At 36.8% G+C, this 21,821-nt stretch overlaps 1 protein-coding gene across 1 annotated transcript in view; it reads right to left on the reverse strand.

Annotated features, from left to right (window-relative positions):
- Positions 1 to 295: 295 nt before the first annotated feature.
- The window catches only part of SKAP2 (src kinase associated phosphoprotein 2), a gene marked incomplete at its 3' end in the record, with an annotated part of 107,207 nt that continues 85,681 nt past the window's right edge, over positions 296 to 21,821 (reverse strand). Inside the window, exons 10-12 of the mRNA XM_010292123.1 lie at positions 10,402 to 10,470; positions 3,613 to 3,725; positions 296 to 334 (exon numbers count right to left, since the gene is read on the reverse strand). Coding sequence (XP_010290425.1) covers positions 296 to 334; positions 3,613 to 3,725; positions 10,402 to 10,470 — 221 coding nt within the window. The remainder of the gene's footprint in view (positions 335 to 3,612; positions 3,726 to 10,401; positions 10,471 to 21,821) is intronic.

A 21,821-nucleotide genomic window follows, 5' to 3' on the forward strand; every position in this document is an offset into this window, starting at 1 on the left:
ATTCCAGTTTGAGATTTAATTTCTGATTTTCAAGTATTATTTGTTGTTCTAACACATGAATGAAATGGCAATTAAATTAGCTTAAAAGTTAAGAAATGTCAGTAATTCTACTAAGCAGGTGCCTGCTAACATCTAGAGTATATTTCCATTGCTACTTACATTCGGCTGATGAAACTACGGAATGTCCCAACACAAAACATGCTCATAAAGCAAACAAACAAATACTGCAAGTGTTGCACTTGCATAAATTGTGCATAGCAAACTTAAAAAAAAAAAAAGTGCTACCTCCACTCACAGTTATCTTTGTTTCTGCAAATTGACTTCTTGAGTAGGGCTATGGAAGATTTATAAAAAGGATTGTTATGTCATGGTTTGTTTCCCCATTTATCATATGGGCTTGAAAGCAAAGGCAAACCCATAAATGAGCAGGAGTTAAGAGCAATCATCCTTTTAGAAAACAGAATGCCCAAGTATTGCATTTCTAATAGTCAATATTAACTAAGAAGTCAATACTAACTAAGAAATCTTATTAATGAGCCCCTCTATCACTAGGGCTATAAAATGTTTTATACTGTATAGTGGGAGAGGGGTAAATAGTTTTCTCAAAGTTCACATGATTCATAGCATAAGTTATAAAAGCCACTTGAATATTCAAGAATATTAGAAATTAAAATCATAATAGTATGAGTTTATCTGTACAGATACATTGACAATTAATCTGAAAAATGAACTTTTTTAAAAATAAAGAGAAGTTACAAAGTACTATTGCAACAGTTCTGTTAATCCTGCTCAGATTAAAAACTCAGCTTTTGAAGGAAATCGTCAAAAGTAAAAAAAAAATAGAAAAAAGTTTTGGTGTTTTGGGGTTTTTTTTGTAAGAGCCCGTATGACTGCTGCCACACAAAAGCCACAATGGATGTAAATATTTAGATAAGAGTTAAAATAGTTTTTGAAGGCACCATTAAAATAAGGAAAACATGCTTTTCTACAGTAATTACACTAGTTGGGCATAGGTATTTGTATTATCAGTATAAGCATGCAAATCATGCTCATTGCACTAGCAGTGAATTTTGATGCTCAGTTTAAAGCAAATTATGGGGGATTTATCTTTGCCTAATGCTTAGCTATTTTAGGAAGTAAATGTTGCCAAACTGAAACCTTGCTCATTTTTCTAAAAGCCATTCACCTAGAAGCTTACATGTAACATATTGCTCCTCTTCCTTTATTTAAATTATATCAATGTCCAAATTTGCTAAACTGGCTCATAATTACTTCTGTTGTACTAATGATCTCATTTCTTGGAAACAATATAGTGACTTTTCCCCTAACAGGTAAAAATATATTGCTTTGTCATAATTATTGCTGGGAGAGACAAATATCTATCTTCTCACGTTCATCAGAGCAAGCTATATCATTTATGTTTCTTTGTAAAACAAAGAACTATTACATGTTGCACAAATATGCTCGATATTTTGTTAATGCCTCACTCTTTCTACTATAATACTGCTATACCCGTATTTACTTCCTTATCAGAAAAATGTGATTTTCAAGAGTAATGTTCATACCTGGCTGACATATGATAGAAAGGCAATAAAACCACAGCTAGGTTCAAGCTGAAGCTGAATTTATGACACCATTTTGGAACCATACGCATCGCCTCCTGTCAGTACCTGCATCTCTCATTTTCAACCACTAGATGGTGTGAAGAAATAAAAAAATTGCCAAGGATTCCTGCCGAGAGCCACAAAATCTAAGTATTAATGTAGTGGATTAGGAAATATTTTTTGAAGAACAGTCTTGACTCACTTCAGGATGGTTAGGTTCACTTTTCCTTTCGTTATATTTTCACTTCCCAGACAAAGAGCTCGTAAATGATCAGATCTTGAAATTGAATCAAGTGGAGGGTTAAGATGGATAATTCTCTGGCACTTTCCCCTCCAAGGACCCTAAATTCAGAGCTGACAGTAGTGGCCAACACTCATTTTTCTGCAAAAGCTGTAACAATCTTTAAGCGAAACAGGGCTGAATCTTCTGGGCTGTATTTTGGAGTAGAAATCATTCCCAGGGCGGCTCTATATATCTGGAGCAGCAGCAAGCTTGTTCCAAGGACAGATTATGGATTAATCATGGAATAACCACAAGACAGTTGATATACAGAGGACAGCTTAAGCTACTGTTTTTCTGTTCTGCTCCATTTTTTAAATTAAATTTCTCACTCTTTTTGGGAAGGAGTAGCAAATGATTTCTTCACCTACAAGCTGAAGATTAAGATTTTATTAGTCCCCGTATCGTACCAGAGCACAACCCACAAAGAGGCCAAACTCATAGAGTGGAATCCGTTTGTTCATGGCCTTTTTTTGGGGGAGGGAGCAGGGGAAGAGGTGGTTATTTTACATTAGTGCCATTCTTCAGTGCTATGGTATACATATACACTTCAAGAATAACTGCTTGAAAGTCTGCCCAATCCAAGAGTGTTATCCAGCCTTTAGTAATGCAATTCAGTTATTAGTTTAAGTGACAATGAAATACCTCAAAAGACATACATGGTCACATTACCATTAGTAATATATCTTCTATATTTTTATATAGGACTATCTCTCTATCCATAAATCTTAAATTTATTTAAACAGAAGCTGTTACATTTATTATCTGGAAACACTGCAGTTAAAGGCATCATGGAAGATTTAAAGCAATTGTGACAAAACTGAAGAGTTTGAAATTAAGACAAACAGATGCCTTTAGCTTTCATGCACCTACTTGTCTGTTTTTATGGCCTACAACATCTTTGGCATTAATTATACTGAATGGCCATTACATCTGAGATATATATTCTACATATATTTTAAAAAGTGGTGTTTTTCAATGAGAACTTGAAAAAGTTCAGCTTTTTTCGAATATGTGGGGAAAAGAGAAACTTCCTTTGATGAACTGTTTAGAAGTAGACGTCAATAGACCATGAAATACATATTTTAGAAGAGGGTTTGGGGGGTTAAGGAAAAATAAGAAAATTAACTAACACTAAAGTAGAATAAAATTTCATGCTTATACTGCTTATAATCACTTTAGATGAGAGGAATTATATTTCTCATTTGCTTTGCAAACAGGAAAGCAATAAATTAAAAATTGCCCAAATCTGTCAGAGCAAACAAATTTGGAATCTGAGCTGTCAGAACAATTACAATATACATAAAAGATGAAAGCATAGCTCAAAAAACCAAACCATCTTCTGTAGCAAGATGCCCAAAAAGTCAGAATCAGCAGAGTCAGGAATATAAAACAGGAAACAAAAAACATAACATACAAGATAATTTTAAATTCTACAAGGTTAACTATTACAAGCAGAAAGCACATTGTCTCCCGTTAAATCAGTTAACAAATGGTAGCCAAGATTTAACAAGTAAATAAACATGCTTTTAAGTTAATTCCTGTTATACGGCTATGTTTTAAATGCGATTATAGTTCATTTGACAAAATAATTAATTGCAGTGAATATCTGATTGCAAACAAAGGATCTGAAAGGGAGTGCCAATTTCCCCCCATAGAAGTGTGGGAATGTGCCCTTCTGCCATGGGTCTCTTTTTACAGCTATGTAGCCCCAGTAGCACGCCGTACCTTGCTGAGAATGTAGATAACGTCACCACGTTTAAATGTCAGCTCATCAGGTATATCTCCTGTGCAGTCCCACAAACCTTGATAGAAATTGGCATAATCGGTATTTTTGCCATCTGCAAAGAAAACAGCATCTAATTACAGAAGGATAAAGATCAAGGGACTAAAGTTACTCTTTAAATCTCCAGATACTACAAAGCAATTTATTAGCACACATTTCTTACTCCTTTTTTTAGAAACAGCGTCTTCATATCATAAAAGCAAGTGGAAAACAAGTTTAATGTGTGAGCCCTTCACTGGCAAGTTGTATCACTTAAAGACATGTAGCTACAGGTTTTCAAAGCATTTTCCAGCTGCAACTTAAAGCAGCTACTTTTCCTCTACTAATATATTTCCAGCAAGCCATATTTGTATCTCAACTTGAAACTGATAAAATTGCTAGAATAGAATTAATAATAATCTGTGAAAGGAAGCCAAAGTAAGTATTTTGTGATATACTCCCCCTCCCTCTCCTGTTCGAACAAAACTAAATAACTTCTCTGAGAACCTTTGAGATAATTCTTGATTGTTCCTTCTGAAATATTGGAGAACTTGGAAACTGTTGCTGAAGCTGCATTTTAAAAATATTTGTGTCAGCTCCAGTTTAAGACATTAAGCTTTGGCTAAACATGCAACTACACTACAGTCATAAACTCATCCTTTTAACAGCATAAGCACAATGGATGTGCTGTGTTCAAGCTGCCATACAGACCATTAACTGATTGATTATTTAGCACTCTTTGCTCTGTAATACGGCAATAACACAGTAATAAATGCTTTGTCATACACTTACAATACAGAGTACATCTATTGAAACACAGCGCTTACACACGGTTAAATACACTGGCTGCTTCTGTTACACTGCAAACTATTTCCTGTTTTTAATTCCATGAGAATGGAGTGTGATGAGTTAATGCAAAAAGAATGTAAGCAATACCACTAAGATGACCAGTTACATTATGTATACACTAACCAGACAGAATGTATATGTACCAATAATTTACATCACTGGAAAGCTATCTTCTAATTCTGATAACATAAATATCACTGAACTGGCTGGATCAAGGCTGTCATCTTAGTTTTGTTATATGATCCTTGAACAGCAGGCTTGCTGGTTATTCCAACGTAGACCAGTTACATTTGCATGTCGTTAGCACTCTACACCATTATTTACAGTTTACAATTTAATCATGATTGGTTCACTTTATTACTGAACAAATCCTGCTAAAATATCAAGTATCAAGTGAGAGAAAGTGTCATGCTATAAAAAAAATATAGCAATATTCGACTTGTGTTCTTCCCTATTTTGACAAATACTTAAGATTTTTATTTTAATACTCTCTGTATGAGCACAAAGAGCTTGTTTTCTATTTATCTACTTCAGTCCGTGTTCTGTGCTATCTTGTTTTGATGGCAATACTGTCATAATGCTAAATATTCACAACCTTGAATATAAAGCTGCTCTGCAAGTTAGCCACCATTTAATTTTCCATAAACTGGTGATTAGTAGCTCCCATTTGCTATATAGCACTAGGGGGCGTTCTGACTACCAGTGCACAATTTCTTCTGTCATATATATATATATATATGTCATCATATATATATATATGTGTGTGTGTGTGTATATATATATATATATAAAAAAACTCCCAACCGTTCAGAAATAAGGGATCTGGTTATTGTAAAATGCGTAGACAGAATAATTTCAAGGGGAAGGTGGAATCAGTTTGAAATGTTGCACCTCCAAATTTTGGCCCCTCCTATTTCTCAGCTCATTATTCACCAATGTAGCATTAGACAATTATAAACAGTAACACAGATTAGCACCAAATTAATTTGTGATAAATATCAAAGCAGAATCCCTCCTAAGTCTTTTGACACTGCATTGATCACAGTTCCCAGCTCTCTCTCGTAAAAGATAATGTAAGTCCACGTGAGAAAAAACTAAAAGAGCTATTTTGATATATCCCACCTTTCAAATCTTTCAGCAGTTGTCTTATTGATTTGTTCTAAAATAACTGAATCGAGACTTTTACTTCAGAATTGCACTTAAATGAATCATGACTTTTCACACTGACGTTGATCAATTTAAGGTCTGTTCTTACCTTTATGTGCCTGAAGTAACTCCTGTTAACACTAATGGGAGTTACATGGGGAACAGCAGCAATAGAAGAGATCCCACAGCGGGTGAGACACATCTCTCCCTAGATGTTCATCATGAGCATTTAATTAAGCCTTAAAGTGGGAAAGCAACTCAACTAATAACACGGCAACGCCGGAAAAGATGCATTTTAAAATAATTGCAACAGTGAAGATGTTGCCCAAAGACTAATCATGGCTCTGTGTCCTCATTTGTGAATTCAACATAAGGCAAAGTTCTTTAAATCAGAAAGGTGCATTTCTTGGAAAAACATATACTGGTATACCACGAGCACAGAAATAAAAAATTGGGAGAGAAAGTGCCAGTGTAAGTTTGTGAACAACTATGCTGGTCTTCCAACAAGTGTTCATCTCAAATTCAAAATCACCTCTCATACCCATCAGCACAAGTTTCTCCAAATTCTGTAAATGCAACTACACGTGCATAAAAGCCAATTGTAAATTTAACTTCCGAATCTATACATCTAAAGGGTGAAATGTTTCATAAAATGATTCATACCACTTCACAAACACAGAGGTAGAACAAAAAACCAGTTGCAAAAATCTCTGCACAACACAAGCCCATTCTTTCTTACTTCAGCCCCTCTTTCAGTTGGAAAGGACCATGCCAAACTTCATTTGATTGCCTCTGAAGAACTGAATGAAACAAAACCAGGAGACCTGGGTAAAGCAATTTGGTATTTATACAGTAATGAAGTTATGTGGAGCTTCTGAAACACATGTAATACCTGAAAACAGCTGGTGGATTTAGCATCAAGAATTTATGTGCCCATTACAGTTCAAATTCAAAAGGTATTGATTTGCTGGCATTACCCTGTCACAATTACACTCTATCCTTATACAATGTGAAATGTTGCGTGCCTTAAAAATATTATGATGGCATAGTATTTTTTGCTAAACTAGAGTCTGTTGCATTTTGAAGGCATGGTCACTTAGGCCACAAATATGAATAAGACATGATTAAAAAAAATTTACATGTGTAGCAGAGGGTAGAAAGCAGTTTGGTTTTACCTACCCACTGCTTTTAATATTACCAAACAGAAGAAATGGCTGAGTAGGATTTTGGACAGGTTATTTCTCCAGGAAATACTTCTTTCTTTCCAGGACAGCTATCTGGTTGAACAACTATCCAACAGTTTCCAAAGCTCTTCCGTAAGAATTCCTCATGGTTTTCTTCTGCCATCTCTGTTTTTCCAGTAACAGCAATAGGAACAACAGATATTTTTGTCCAATATACTGATGAAAACACTTCAGAGTTTATTTGACACATCAAACAGCAACAGCTGTCAGCCTTCCTGACAGCAGGATCAGACTGTTTATTTCACTGAAAAATACTGGCACCTGACAATGCATGCTTGAAGAAAGGAAGGTGAACAGTTCAGGTAAAAAAAAACTGACAAGTATATCACTCAAGCATGCACTTCAAATATTGTAGACTGTTTAAAACTTAAAGAATGCCCATGGATTACTCAAGGGGAAAAAAATTGTAAGAATATTCTAACAGCATCAATAAACAGAAAAAAAACCAAAACCTGGAAAAACAGATTATAAGTACATATTTCAGAGGGATTTAACTGTGCTGTTCTGTTGCAGCCTAAGCCAATCTAACTGCAGGCTGTTCCATTCCTGTCCCCTACCTTGTGACAATTCTGGCACTTGCCATTTCTGAGCACAAACCTGACAGAACACTAAACTGACCAAAACGAAACCAGGAATTACAGCCCAAGTATGGAAATGCACTACTTAAAACATTACAGTAGATCTGACTGTGCCTGATTTCCACCAGACTTGCATTTTAACATTGATGGAATCTAAGTTAGCAAACCCTACTACAGTGGTGACTTAGAGCTAGTAGTTATATTATCTCCTTACGCGTTGCTTGTAGAACGAAGGAACACGAGTGTATGTTTTCCTTTCACCACTGTGGTCCACTGCCCAGTATATTAAATAGCTTGCCATGCTGATTCATGTTCCTTGACTCTTGATCAGATTCTTCAAAAGTTTATAGTGTCAGATTTGAAGATTATTAGTCTGGGCTACTTAACAATATTTGAAGAGAGGTGAACTGTATCCCCTTTTGGTGATGATGTTCTCAATATTTACCATACTGAAGGTTTAAAGATGGAGAGAGGTGAAGTTCAAAATTAACACTACCAGAACGACTCCGGCTTACTCAAAGTGATTTTGACTCTCAGTGTTGAGTCTCGATGCCCAGATAAGACATACCATGTCAGAGAACAGTTATTTGTTTGTTCTGATGATGCCCTAAACTGCAAAGAATGCCTGTTACTTACTCACTCACCCTTTTTCCCACATGCCAGAAAAAATTATTAAGTAAGGGCAAAATAATTGTAGTGTATTTATTTGGACTCAACTTCTTATCTATATTATACTGAACAGATTGAGCTTTCTCACTTTTCTTACTGTTCCTTAATTACTCTAAAAATCAGGGTATTTACACTGAGACGGAACAGACATGACACTGAAATAGTGATTGTAGAAATGATAACAGGTAGATAGTGGTAGCAAAAAAGACCCAGCAAGGCACATTATGTAACTGAAACTCTTCAATGTTTTGGTATTTTTAAATAATTAGGTCATCAGCAGTCAATATAAAGCTATCCAGCAGCAACAGCCAGCACCAAGACTGAAGGAATAAAAACTCAAATCTGCACGTTAATTGAACTAGAGATAAGTTAGGGCAAGGAAAGAGTAAGAAAAAAGAAAGGGTTTTTGCACTTATTAGGCTGAGCTCACAGACATCTTGCAGAACATTTTCTGTGAAATTTTAAAAAAAGTTTACTAAAGCTAGGTAATAAATGAAATTTAAGAATGTATGCACTGTTTGTGTGGAAATTCATGAAATATTCTTAAGTCAGGTTAGATATTTATGATGTGATGCCTATCAGAAATACTCATGTCAACTCAGTCCTAAAAGTCAAACGAATTTCCAGTGTTAAATAGTTAACTAAGTAAGATCAGATCAAATCAGAAAAGTATTGCTGGAAATGAATCTGTTATCTGGGGAGAACTGTTATGGTATTTTCAAGGACATAACACAAATACTAATAAGAGTGATAAGGCTGCTCTCATAGCAGTTGAACTTTTAAGAAATGAAGGTGCTGATATTTTGATTTCTTAAAAAGTACACCATTTAGAACTTCAAGAAGATACATTAGTGGAAAAAATGCTGTTGGCAACTTTATAATTGGATTGACCCCATGCTCCATTATGACAACACACTCTTATAATTACGGTAATGTCTAAATGAGTACTAAATATTAAGGCTGTAATGAGTCATGTTGTTCTACACATGTTTTTAGCAGAGCACAATGCTAACAGCATCTGATGACTTGGCTCTTATTTCCTTTCCAAGAAAAGCAACCCAAAACTCCTCACAGCAACCTGTTCCTGCTTTCCTGTATGGGTCAGGAAATCAGGCCTCTGTTTCCTCTCCACATGTTGCAGCAGGAAGAGCACTGCAGAGCTACTTCCTAAAGGAACTCTTCTTGCCCACCCTTTCCTTGACAGCCCTGAAAGAATTATGTGTATTATGTACGATGGGGGAAGGAGAGCCAGACTGCATGTCAGTGCAGGTCACAGTTACAATGCAGCAGATCTCAAAAAGGTGTAAGGTCTGATAAGAAGCAAGTCTTCTCTACTTGCTGTGTCAAATCACCAATAGTTTATCTAAAGGTCTGTGCCCTTGAAGCACATATATATTTTGTTTTTAAGCATAACTGGAAATACTTTTCCGTCAAGAAAAGTTGTCTAGCCATGTGATTTTACATGGTGTATGCAGTTATTTTTCCAATCCCAGAGATAATTAGCACAAGGGCAGTTTGCCAAGCTAAAGCTGAGAGAATATCCTTTACAGCTTTCCTGGGCATTTGTGTCCTTTTCCAATTTTTATGCTGCTGTCACTGGACTCTGGCATTTCTTAGCCAATTCATTTGCTTTCTGTGGTAATCATATGCAATGAAGATATGCATGGCCAACATTTAAACAGGCTGCAGATCAATTAGTGGTCTTAAGTTTATCTGATTTTTATCAAAGAAGACAGAGCTTTGGGTCGATTGTCAGAGCCTGTGTCAAGTTGACCTTTTCAGAGATGTCTACATTGCCAGTCCCTTGGGCAACTTGTTGTCCCCTGTTAGTCTCTGAATGGCAGAAGTCTGTTCTGCTCAAGCACAAAGTATACACAGATGTCTATATTACATTCTTATAGGTTTGACAGCAACTGCATGTTGTATCTATAAACTGTCCTTTAGCAGTGACACTTCCTCAATGATGATAAGCTAATTTATGCAACTAAATCTCCTTTGTGCAGAAATGAAAGCTAATTGAGTCATTACAAAGTAATTCAGGAAGGAATACCTTGTATAAATTGGCTTACTTTATAAATCCTTCTCAAGTGGTTTTCATGCATCCTAAGTGGTGCTAAGCAGTTTTGCTGCTATCAAACACCCAGGTGAAAAAGACAGCTTTTCAGAGCTATAAAAACATTATTTTAAAACAGCAAAGCGAAGAAACGAGAAAATAGAGGTAAAAAGAAAGTGCATACACAAAATAAAGAGGAAAGATTTTAATTACCTGAAACAGTGGTAACTTTCTCCTGGCTCAGTTTTCTTGGCACTTCAGCCTTTGAAAGAACACGTTCTTCTGCAAAACACACAACTGCAAATGAAACTCTGAAGGACACCTCAGGTGACAGGAATTACAGCCCACATCAGTCTGAAAGCCACACTCTACATTTCCAGATCATAAGCCCTGTTTACTATTTTGCATTTGCACAGAAGTTGGAACATTGTTATTCCTGTGGTTTCCCCCACCCATCCAAACACTCCAGGAGCTTTCTTTCAAAATCTCAATTGTGAACATCTGTTTCCCTTTTCACTCTGCTCTGAATGCAGTAATATAGAGCTGCAGTTCTGCTGTTTTTCAGTTATTCCAGGACAACTAGAATGAGGGTCCTATTCTGCTACGTACATTTCTTGCCAGGATAAAGAAAAGGAAACCGAGGATTGAAAAAGTATCCTCAGCCCATGGAAGAATTCTGAAGTTCTTAAGAGAAGTATGCATAGAAGGCAGAGGACATCTTACTTTCAACACTGTCAGACAGACACGCTAGCTGGACACCTGCATGATGGGAACACAGCCACTACAGATGCCATGCATTCAGTGCTCCTGCCTACTTGCGCCTGACCGTGATTTTAAGCTAACCCAGACTGTATCAAATAACTCAGTGCAAGTTCAGGAGACAAGAAAAGACAAATCCTGGCGGTGATCAGCTCTGAAGCATGTTTTCTGGCTAGCAGGCTTGGAAAACTCTGAAATTTCAAAAGATGTGCTCCATACTCCTTGTCCAGCACAGACAGGGAACTCTCTCATGCCCACACCCTCACTTCAGTAAATCCACACTCCACTCGGGACAGGGACATAGGACCTGCTCCTTACATTTCAGAGTCAACAATTCTGTTGATGAGGCAAAAAAGGGAACAAACTATGATGGCTTTTAGTTGTATTCTTTCTTTAGGTTCATAAGGAAGTAGAAACAGATTTTTCTTGGCCTTTACAGTATATCAAAACTGACAAAGTTGCTGTACTGAATGAGGAATTAGTATATTGATAAATCCACTTCTCTAAATGTATTAAAAATCCAATTCTTGTTTAACTATTTGGCTTTGCTACTCATCACATCTTAAAAAGAAGCATGAATATCTGTATAAGGCACACATTTCAGCAACTAATTTTGATATTTCATTAATGACAGACAACAGATACAGAACTCATAGCTTTTAAAATGTTCCTTATTGTGCAACTTTTATGTAATTGCTATCTACTTTGACAAAGTGAATTTTATATCAACAGTTCAAAGGATTTTTAGCCTTGTAAAAATTTCATCTATCCACAAGACTGTTCCTGCAAACTTTAAAGCAGATGTTTAAAGCACAAGAGTAGACCTGTTGAAATGAGTATACATAATTGCTGCTAACCTAGATACGCAGTCCTACAAATATTACAATTACATCATGAGATTCACTCTCCAGAGAGCTTTGAACTCCTGCCCTACTAGGCCAGCAAGAGTTTTTTGCTGCCTGACTCCTGACTTGCTAAAAAACTGGCTGAGATGTATATAAACTATTATTCGAGCCAAGGAAAAAAACAATAGAAAGGGGAAAATCTGAAGCTGTAGTATAACACAAAACACTCCAAACTATTTACTGCATTCAAATGTATTCCCCTACTTGGCATAGCACTTGTTGCACATTTCCAAGTACACTCATTTGTTTATTTTAAGCACTCACAAGTAGAGCATAAATGGCAAAAATACATCCCTATGTGCTGTCTGGAGCACTAGGAGGCACTGTCATTCTGTGCCTTCCCTACCACTATTACACCACTCAGAGGTAATATTATCTCATTATTAGTCACATACTCTAGATTGCTCCTTTCCCCCAGAACCCAGTTTCATCCAACACACAGAGTATTATACATTGATTAAATAAACGTTGATATTGCATGTTATTGAATGTTTGAGGCTACACAAATTGATGTGTTGAATGTACTGTGGATTTTAACGCTATCGCTGTCGCGGTCATCAGACTAGCTTAAGCTGAGGACTGACTTTAGGAGAGGGTATTTCAGCTGAAGTAAAACAGCAGAGGAGGTTTGAAGAGATTTTTTCATAAGGTAGAGTTTTATACACGTAGATTGCATTGTGGTTTCATGGAAAAAATTTAGAACATGTGCATTCCCCTTCCTGAAAAACATATTTCCTAGAAACAGAAGTTCACCAGATCCATATCTGAAGATGAGAAAATGTCTGAAGCACGGCTCTTTGAATACTAAAAAGGTCCCAAATTCAAAAAAAGGCTGTCCATATTAGCGTACTGGTTTGGATCCCAATCATCCCCACTTATCCCACTTTGCTTTACACCACAGAGTTGTCACAGAGAGGAAAAAATTTCAGGTGCAATTAGACTGAAAGAGGCACTCCAGAAGCACACAACATGATCCAGCTGCCAACAGGCATTCAGTCCATGGAACCAGACTAAAGTGACTCCATAGGAAACCTCTTCCAAAACATGCATCGCATGAACATCAGGTCCTCAGCGCAAACTTGTGCTTTATGAATCTGTTGCAAATGGTGCACACTACTTGATAATGCAGTCATTCTCACAATGGAGCAGATGCAATAGGCTTGGCTTCGGCCAGCAAAAAAGAACCTACAGTTCTTACTAGTGTTTTCTGGTATTATGTCCTGAAGCAATAACTATGTGCAGGAGACGTCCTTTAAACACAGCAACCTCAATTACCCCAAGAATTACAGCTGTAGGCAGATGCAACCTACTAAAGGTTGTGTTGCAACATGGAATAGAGTCAAAAGATGAAAAATTAAAAAAATACAGCAGAATTCCTTCTGTATTATTAAGATACTGTGTAAGAGGAGTCATGCAGACCTTTAAAATAATGCGAGGAAACAATGTTTCCTCTGCAACTCTTCTTCACTGTCACTACCACTGCAGTGAGAAAATACTCTTCTCCACCTTCTCACTATGTCAAAATGAAACTAATCAACACTAATCCAAGCAATGGACTCTTCCAGAGCTGTAGATCCAAAGAACCCTTGAGATACAGGTTATGTTCCATACTCTGCTGGCACTCAGAGACTCTAATGGCAAACAACCTACAAAATTCTTGTGGTGACAATGCAATAAGGAACTAACTTATTTTTTTAAGGGGTTTTTTTTCAGTTAATTCATGAAACCTGTTGAAAAAAAGGTACTTATTTAATTTGCAGTCTGAAGAAAACACAGAAAAATAATTCACCCAATCATAATACACCCAAATACAGAAAAATAATTCACCCAATAATACACCCAATCATAGAGGATTCTACCATCCTCACAATATAAAAAGTGAACAATAAATTCTACACTAGCTGAGTTTTTTACATGAATCCATTGATTTTTTTTCTTCCAATTTCTTTTTTTAAAGGTGCAGGGAAAAAAAAAATCAGAACACTTGAGTATAAAATGGATAAGAGCTTGGCTTGAACAGTGCATTCTTTCAATGGAATGTGGTATTTCCATGATAAATAGGCATACACTTAGCAGTTTCCTCTACTAACACACTACTTAACCATCTTTTTACATTAAGAGTCTAATTTAATGCCATTATTAATTGGTGCTCTACTGTATTCTAGTCTCTGACACATCGTCATTGCATAATACTAGTTTATACCTTGGATAATCCTCGTTTGTGGGTTAATATATTCTATTCAACACTTTAATAACAGTAAACAAAACCAGCTCAGTTATGCAGCAAAATCTACCAAACCACACAGATGGTTATAAGGTTTTCATTGTGTGGTTTCCATAGCAATCATATTGCAAATCTGGAAGCCTCTTGCAAATAAGCAGCTTGTATTTACATGCCTCTCGGCTGCAGTATGGAATTCTACAACATGTGAAGTTGTTATTCCAATCACATATTGTTAGAAAAATCATTGGAAGATGTTTTGATCAGTTCAGATAAAAACTACTGCAGTGAACTAATTTTTCATCTATATCATAATGATACAAGCAATCACACGCTTGTAATGCACATTAATGTATCTTCATTTGAAATCTCACTGTGGTGTCAGAAGGTTATAAACATACACACAGGTCTTGTAAGACAGACCCCCACAAAAACACTTGTATTATTAAACAAACACATTAAAAAAAAAAATCACAGGTCTTTACTATTGTACTCAGCAGAGATGACAGACACACGCAAACAAAAAGGTGTGTACATGAAGAACTCTGCTGACACTGAACATCACAGGTCTATACTGCTTTGTGCAAGTAAAAGATACAATGGCATGGTAATACCAAGAGTATTACTCCTCCACACTATTTTTTTGCTACCAAATAATGACTCTGCACAAATGCAAATAATTAGTTTCAAACATGAGTAAATGCTTACCGTGGGAGTCAAGAGCTATTCTCTCCCAGATTTATAATTTTATGAATTGACCTAACCCCATAATAGATGAGTTATTACTCTAATAAGGAACAGAAATCAATTCAGCTATGTAATTTTTTACAAAAATTAGCAAGAACTGTATTTTTACAAACAAGATTATTTGTTTAGAGGAACATTTAAGAAATTCCAAAGAAGGAGTAATAAACACACAAAGTTTAAGAACAAAATCATTTTTATAATTTGGCCAAACTGACACCTTCTGCTAGCATTAGTAGTGATGGCTAGAGACCATCTGGGGTCAAAGGAATAAGAATTAACACCCTGTTTTATGCAGGGCCAGCAAGTTGTCTTACCTGAGGACAAGTGCTCCTCAGCCTTGGTGAGGGGGTCCTCTACAGTATTCTCACTGTATACACACCTGTGCATGCCTATACACTTCACCCAAACTCTTACAGGGTTTTAGCCTAAGCAGCTTGATATTCCAGAAATCATGTGTTGCTTCATCTTAGGCTTACTTGCCCTGGTGTGTTGGGATCACCCTGCATGGCTCGACCTTAAGGAGAAGGAGCTGTGGCATTGAGCTGCACGGTTCGACCTTAAGGAGAAGGAGCTGTGGCACTGAGAAGCTGGTAAACAGCTGGATATCTGCACGGCTCGGCCTTGAGGAGAAGGAGCTGTGGAAAACAACTAAGAAGAAGCGAGGAAAACAGGAACACCTGCAAGCAGCAATCCTGACTGTGTGAGGGGCGCGTGGACAGTGCGTGATATTTTGTATATAGCCAATTGCAATAGTGTGTGTAACAAGTTGTAACCAATCATGAGTGTGTGCGCAGTGACTAAGCGAAAATTATGATATATATTGGAGTCAGACAAGACAATAAACGGCTTCGGAATATAACTCTCATAGAGTTGTGAAGTCCATCCTTCTCCCGCACTGGTGTGCATATTTATAATGGCAGGGATTTTCCTTTCTGGTGTTTTCAGACTCCAGATCCACCCATTCTGTAGGGATAAATCTCCAAATCCAAGCAGCAAAACTCTAGCTTTGATAATCCTCCAGTACTCCCACAGATCTGTCCCTTTCCCCCAGTTCCTTCTGAATATGACAGATTACTGGAAGATTTACACACAACATCTTGACATTTCACCCTGCATTCCTAGTAGCACTCCAGTGCATTCTGTAAACAAATGAACCAGCCTGGAAAAGGCTGCTGAAGGTGCTACTCTCTAGCCATGGTGTGAGATCTGGGGAGCGGCAGAGAGAGGGAGACAGACTATCATTTTATTAAAGCTCCATCTGACTGTACCGGCGTACATGGTTTGGGGATGAAAATGCCTCCAGGACAGTGATGGAAGTGGGAAACAAGCTGGTTGCTATTTAGAGAACAGTTTATAAATTTAAGAATTTCTTACCATGACAGAAGAGAGGAGAATTCTTACTTTATTCCTAGTTCTGTAGGTCAGATAGTTCCCACCCAATGGTTCAAACAGAGAAGTTATGTTCCTGCATGACAAGCTTGAGTGAAAAAAATGATTTCCACAACACTAGCAGAGGAGACAAACAGAAACGGGTCACCCAGACACAGGCTAAACACTGGGATTGCAGGTGAGGTGACATCAAAATATGAGCAGAAGCAGAAGTTGCATCTGAATCAATGGTCACCACTGTGCTCAGAAATACGATGGGCAACAGACAATACAGAATCGTATTCCAACATAATACAGAACAAGATCTCCAGGTTATGAACAATATAAAAATACATTTTAATGAAAAATATTATGCACACTGAGATGCTTTAGTTTTTAGTTGAGGACAACCCATGCCAATTCCTATCCCAAATTCCTTCCAACACATGTGATCCAAGTCTGATTCCAAGATGGAGGCGAAAGTTTTTATTCAAATATACTAGCAGCTAAACTGGATGGGACCTCCAACTAACACTTTTTGTGCAAGTTTTCATCAGCTCTTTGGAAACATCCATTATTTAAATTCTAGAGTAAGTAAGATTGAGTAGACGCACCATTCTGTCCGACCAGTAGACAGTAACAGAAGTCTATTATTACTATTGACAATGTACTGACCTCCCAATGGCCTCGAATAAGTATCATTGGGTGTACAAAATGAAAAAGCTAGAATTGCTAAATACTTTGGGATAGAAAGGACCAGTGGAAATTGCTTAGTCTACCACCCTGCTGTAAATCTGAAAGTTAGATCAAGTTTCTAGGAAACAGCATTTGGCTTCTTTTGGTACTCCACTCTAAGCTATTCACCAGCAGTTTATAAGGGTCTGTGCATTTTAATAGTTCACGTATGAGACAGCTGAAGCTAATGACTTTATAGAACAGGATTAGCTCAAATGACTCAGTTCTGTCCAGATCTTGCCAAGTCTCCAGATGTGAGATTTCCTGAATTCCTTGAGAAATCCTGCACTTTTTTTTTCCCCCCTCAGTTGCACTCCTTGTATCTTGAAAAGGTGCTACTGTGTACCACCTACCACCATTGGTTACTCCCAATTGTGTAGGCAGTCTGAATAATCAAACCAGCCATCTCAGCTAAAAGTGAAGCACTGCCTCCTATTGAGAAGAACTTGGAAAAGTTACCTTATCGGCCTCACAGAAAAGATTAGTAGATTTTGTTATATATTAACTTAGGATCAATGCTGCAGGAAAAGGAGGTGAGAAGGAGAGGAAGTGATACTGGAGTCCTGGAATGTCACTCCACCATTTTCTAGAGGAAAAAAAAATATCTCTTAAGACAACCTTCCTGTGACACCACCCAGTGAATCTAAGCACATGTTATGGTTTGGCTTAATCAAAACCAAAAAACAGATATAACATTCCCTTCCTAACAAAAGCATTTTGGAGCTACAGCATTTGCTAAACTAAAGAGTGAAGTAAACCAAAAAAATCTCAGTCCCACTAGGGGCAAATACAAAACACGCTTTAAGGCTGCAATTCTCTAGTCTTGTGCAGAAGAATGTTGTCTGGATCGTATAACTATTGCTATGAATAATAACAACAGAGTGAAGTAGCAGAGAGAAATGAGTACATTTGGAAAAATGTTTGAGAAAGAAAATTATTTCTAAATACATCTGTGAAAAAAACACTGCATTTCTCCTATATTAGTGCACACATACCCATCCACATGAACTATACTAGGGCGATGGATTAAAAACCTGTGTTTTACAGCAGGAAGATACTATATGACTTCTCACTAGTTTACTGGAAAAAACAAGCAACAAAATATTTTTCTAGCAGAAAGTATTTTTTATAATGTTTTAGGACAGAAAGTATGAAGACTAAGTGATCAAAGAACACATCTCTGTCCTTGGAGGCAAAACATTTACTCTCACACGAGGCAGAAAACTAAGCATTGTTGGCAAGGTCATCCACAGTTGTTGCAAAGTGTATCTTCTCACTCTACTGTGCATAATTTTACCATGTTTTCAGGAAATGTAGGAGTATGCTTTGCTTTACTTACCTTTCTTGTTGAGACCTGAATATATGTTAGCACCTTTCCTCTTTCTTTCCCGTTCCTTTCCCCAATACCAAGTGTCCCAGTACCCTTGCTTCCCTGCCCTTGCCCCACTCTGTAGTCACAACCAATTCATATAAAGCCTATATCCTCTTCAGGACAGACCCCCAAAATTTTGTTCATTTACCAGACAGACAGGTTTTTAGTATGAAAGTTGCTGTTTCCAGGGCTTCCCAAGGCCCTTCAGGCTTTAAGAGCAAAGTATCACAATAGGAGAAAAAACATGCTCAGTCACCTGAATGACAGAACAGAGTACATTCATTAGGACAACTGAACAATCCACAGAGGTACAGGCAATTCCTGGGTTTAGTTATGAATATATTAAGATTTTATGAACTCAGCTTCCTGCTTGGAGCCCTCCTTGCAAATAAGCAATCTTCAGTCATGTTCTGAGCGACAGCTGAATCAACGCAGTTTTGCAGTTCCTAGCACTAGTCTTCCAAAAACCAAATAAATTAAAATCTCCAATTAAAAAAAAAAAAAACAATTTTACATTCTTTACATTCTCTTTTCTGTTCTTAGACAAACATAGATGCAAAAGAATTGAGAGTTTGTCAATTTAAGGTTGAAGGAGGAAAAAAATCAGCAAGTGTGACAGGATTAGGAGGAATAGAAGTGTGTAAAATCTTAGTTACACCAATAGCAAGCCTGGGAGGAGAGGAGGTAGAAAAAGGCAGGAAAAGCAGGAGTACATACCAGGAAAGACCATTTAGAATGTCTAATTTTGGAATACTAAAATTTCTTTGGCAAAATGATCTAATTATTATTAGTAAAATTCAATACAAATATGCCAAAGTGCAATGTGCACTGCATAGAAATAAGGGATGGGTTTTGCACTGACCTTTTTATTTCCTCATGAAGAAAGACCTGATAATAGTAATTCTTCTCAAGAGAAAAGATAAAGGTCATCACAAGCACGTTCAATCGTGGATATGCACACAATAATTATAATGAAGAATAAAAGAAATTAGAGGGAGATCCACTTCCAGAAACTCATTTATTCTTTTCCTGTTTTTATATTCACAGGCACTTTGTATTTACAATTAAAGTCACTATTTCAGGGATTTGTTTTCAGAAATCAAGTGTCTTAGAATTGTCTAATCCTATATGCTGGGTGAACTGTTCAGAATATATTAAACTCAGAAAAAAAATTATTTGATAGGCCATCAAGCAAGGTGAAAATTTCATAAGTGACTTCAGAATCCAACTCTCTATAAATTCCTTAGGTTTGATAAGGCACTGTTTAAAATATTACCTATACTTTTTTGATCAAGAGATTAGATAACAACTTCCAACCTGAAGCATCTCTGAAGGTAAAGTTTCGTGTTAGCTTCCAACAAAAGCACAATTTTGGCTCCACTTCTAAAAATATTCCTAAAGCCTCAAATTTGGCATACAAAATCGAGGCAATAATCATCTTACCTAAATCCATACTTTAACATTTAAAGAAGGAACAAAATATTTTACGATATTCCTCTTAACAGGCCTCAACAATGTAAAGAAAAGCTTCTGGCGTTTAATGTTTCTACACGTTCATCTAATTATTTAGGTGATTAACAAAAAATGCTCCCTCCTCTGTCCCCCCTCACCCTCCCAAAAAGGTATTTGCAATTATTGGACAGAATACAAATTAGTAGCTCAAAGGGACAAAACAAACAACAATTTCAAAGTTGATTCTGTGGTTGTATTGTAGGTTCACAGGAATTTGCGCTAGAGATTGCTTGCCTAAATACGTGTGGCATGCACATAAGTACATTCTTATATATAAACATAATAAAGATTTATGTGAATTCACTGTAACTAAAATAAATTTGTTTGTTCTCTCGACCCGTAATAGCTCTTAGTTATGTAAATAGTCTAAGTGTTCAACATGACATTTTATAAACCTTATTATTAAAATGTTTTGCTAAAATAAATGTGGTGGCTATTAAAATCTACATAGAAAATATAAATAGTTCTCTGTGTAAATATATCTAGCAATCAAATATTCAATTAACTAATCTATACCATATAACTCTGTACTACAGTGTTATCTGACAACCATGAACAGGGGTTACATTTCTCAGGCTTAAATTTATATGATACAAAGAAAAAAAGTGTGTAAATGTCAAGTAAAGTTTCCCATACTCGTTGATCAGCAGCAAGATTTAAATTTAAAAGCCATTTCTGAAAACTACATATCCCTAATTGTGACAAATGTGACTTGACATAATATTTACATACATAGAATTCATAAAGAAAGCATCTTTGTTTAAACTACATAATATCCTACATAATAATCTGCAGGGTTAAAGTATTCAAATTTATAGTCTGATTCCAGAAATGAACTTACTCAAAACAGGGACAGAGACAAGGCATTTCAGCGTAGCTCACTTTAGTGAAAGGAAACACAATACAGTTGTTGGCATGTTTCCACTAGAAAAGTCTGGCTCCCAGATGCTTCTCTTGTAACTCCTTTAAAAATGTTCCACCAGGACATTTTTGCATTCTCTGTGCTGATCATTAACTGCACATTGACAAAAAAAAAATTCAGCAGCTTTCACCCTTTGGGTATTTTCATAAAAAGTAACAAACCCACACCACTGCCTCTTTGCACTGTTTATGGCCCATGCCATCAAATTAAATTATGTCAACTACGCTAAATCCTTTCTTCAGCTTAAATGATGAAATAAAGTAATTGTAAAAATATTCTTGTTATGATTCACTAGTAAACAAAAATCAGGTTCAATGAGAAATAAGCAGAAAATTATAGCTGCTTGGTCCAGAGTGGGACCAGCAACTCTGGATGTCAGATCTTACTTGCCTTACACACCACATACTGGGACGCACCTCAGAGAGGTGAGGCAGGACAGCAGGGGTCTGGAAATAGTTCATAAGCAGGAGATGACAACTGCTTCCCAGGCAGCTCACCATGTTACTGGGGGATTGGCAAGCAGCTGGATCTCAGAAAAACCCAGGGTCCCAACATCCCAGACTACTTGAATTCCCTCACAGCCTGTACTTTGGATTACCCAGCTCTCATGCCAGAGACACAACACGGTCCCAGTTGCACTGTAAAAGCCACCATTTGTAGGCCTGAGCTAGGCAGTTTAACTAGAAATTGGGTGTTACGATCCACAGAGAAATTATGATAAAATTGTGTCCATCTTGAACTTCCGTTTATTGAACTGAAACTACTGTTCAACTTTTATTAATGGAGATGCCTCACTTCTTAAGGAAATAAATTTGCGGCAGGTATGGATGCAAGTACAGATTCTGTTAGCATATTTTAGGACAACAGAAGGACAACCCTCATGCTAGGATCCACAGGCTTTTCTGTAGACAGTGCTTTGTTTTGAAAATGAGATTCTTTCCTTTAATTCCCAGTTTTACTCACCATTGCCTTCAAGATTCAAGGACAGAATAATTGCTACAGCCTGCTAAGACAAAACCCTTCCACAAACTACAGACAAAAGTACTGGAATCTCCTCCTTAAGGATATTGCAAGTTCCCAATATCTTAAACT

The sequence above is a fragment of the Phaethon lepturus genome, unplaced genomic scaffold, assembly GCF_000687285.1.
Source record: "Phaethon lepturus isolate BGI_N335 unplaced genomic scaffold, ASM68728v1 scaffold4518, whole genome shotgun sequence".
In the NCBI taxonomy this organism is placed as follows: domain Eukaryota; kingdom Metazoa; phylum Chordata; class Aves; order Phaethontiformes; family Phaethontidae; genus Phaethon; species Phaethon lepturus.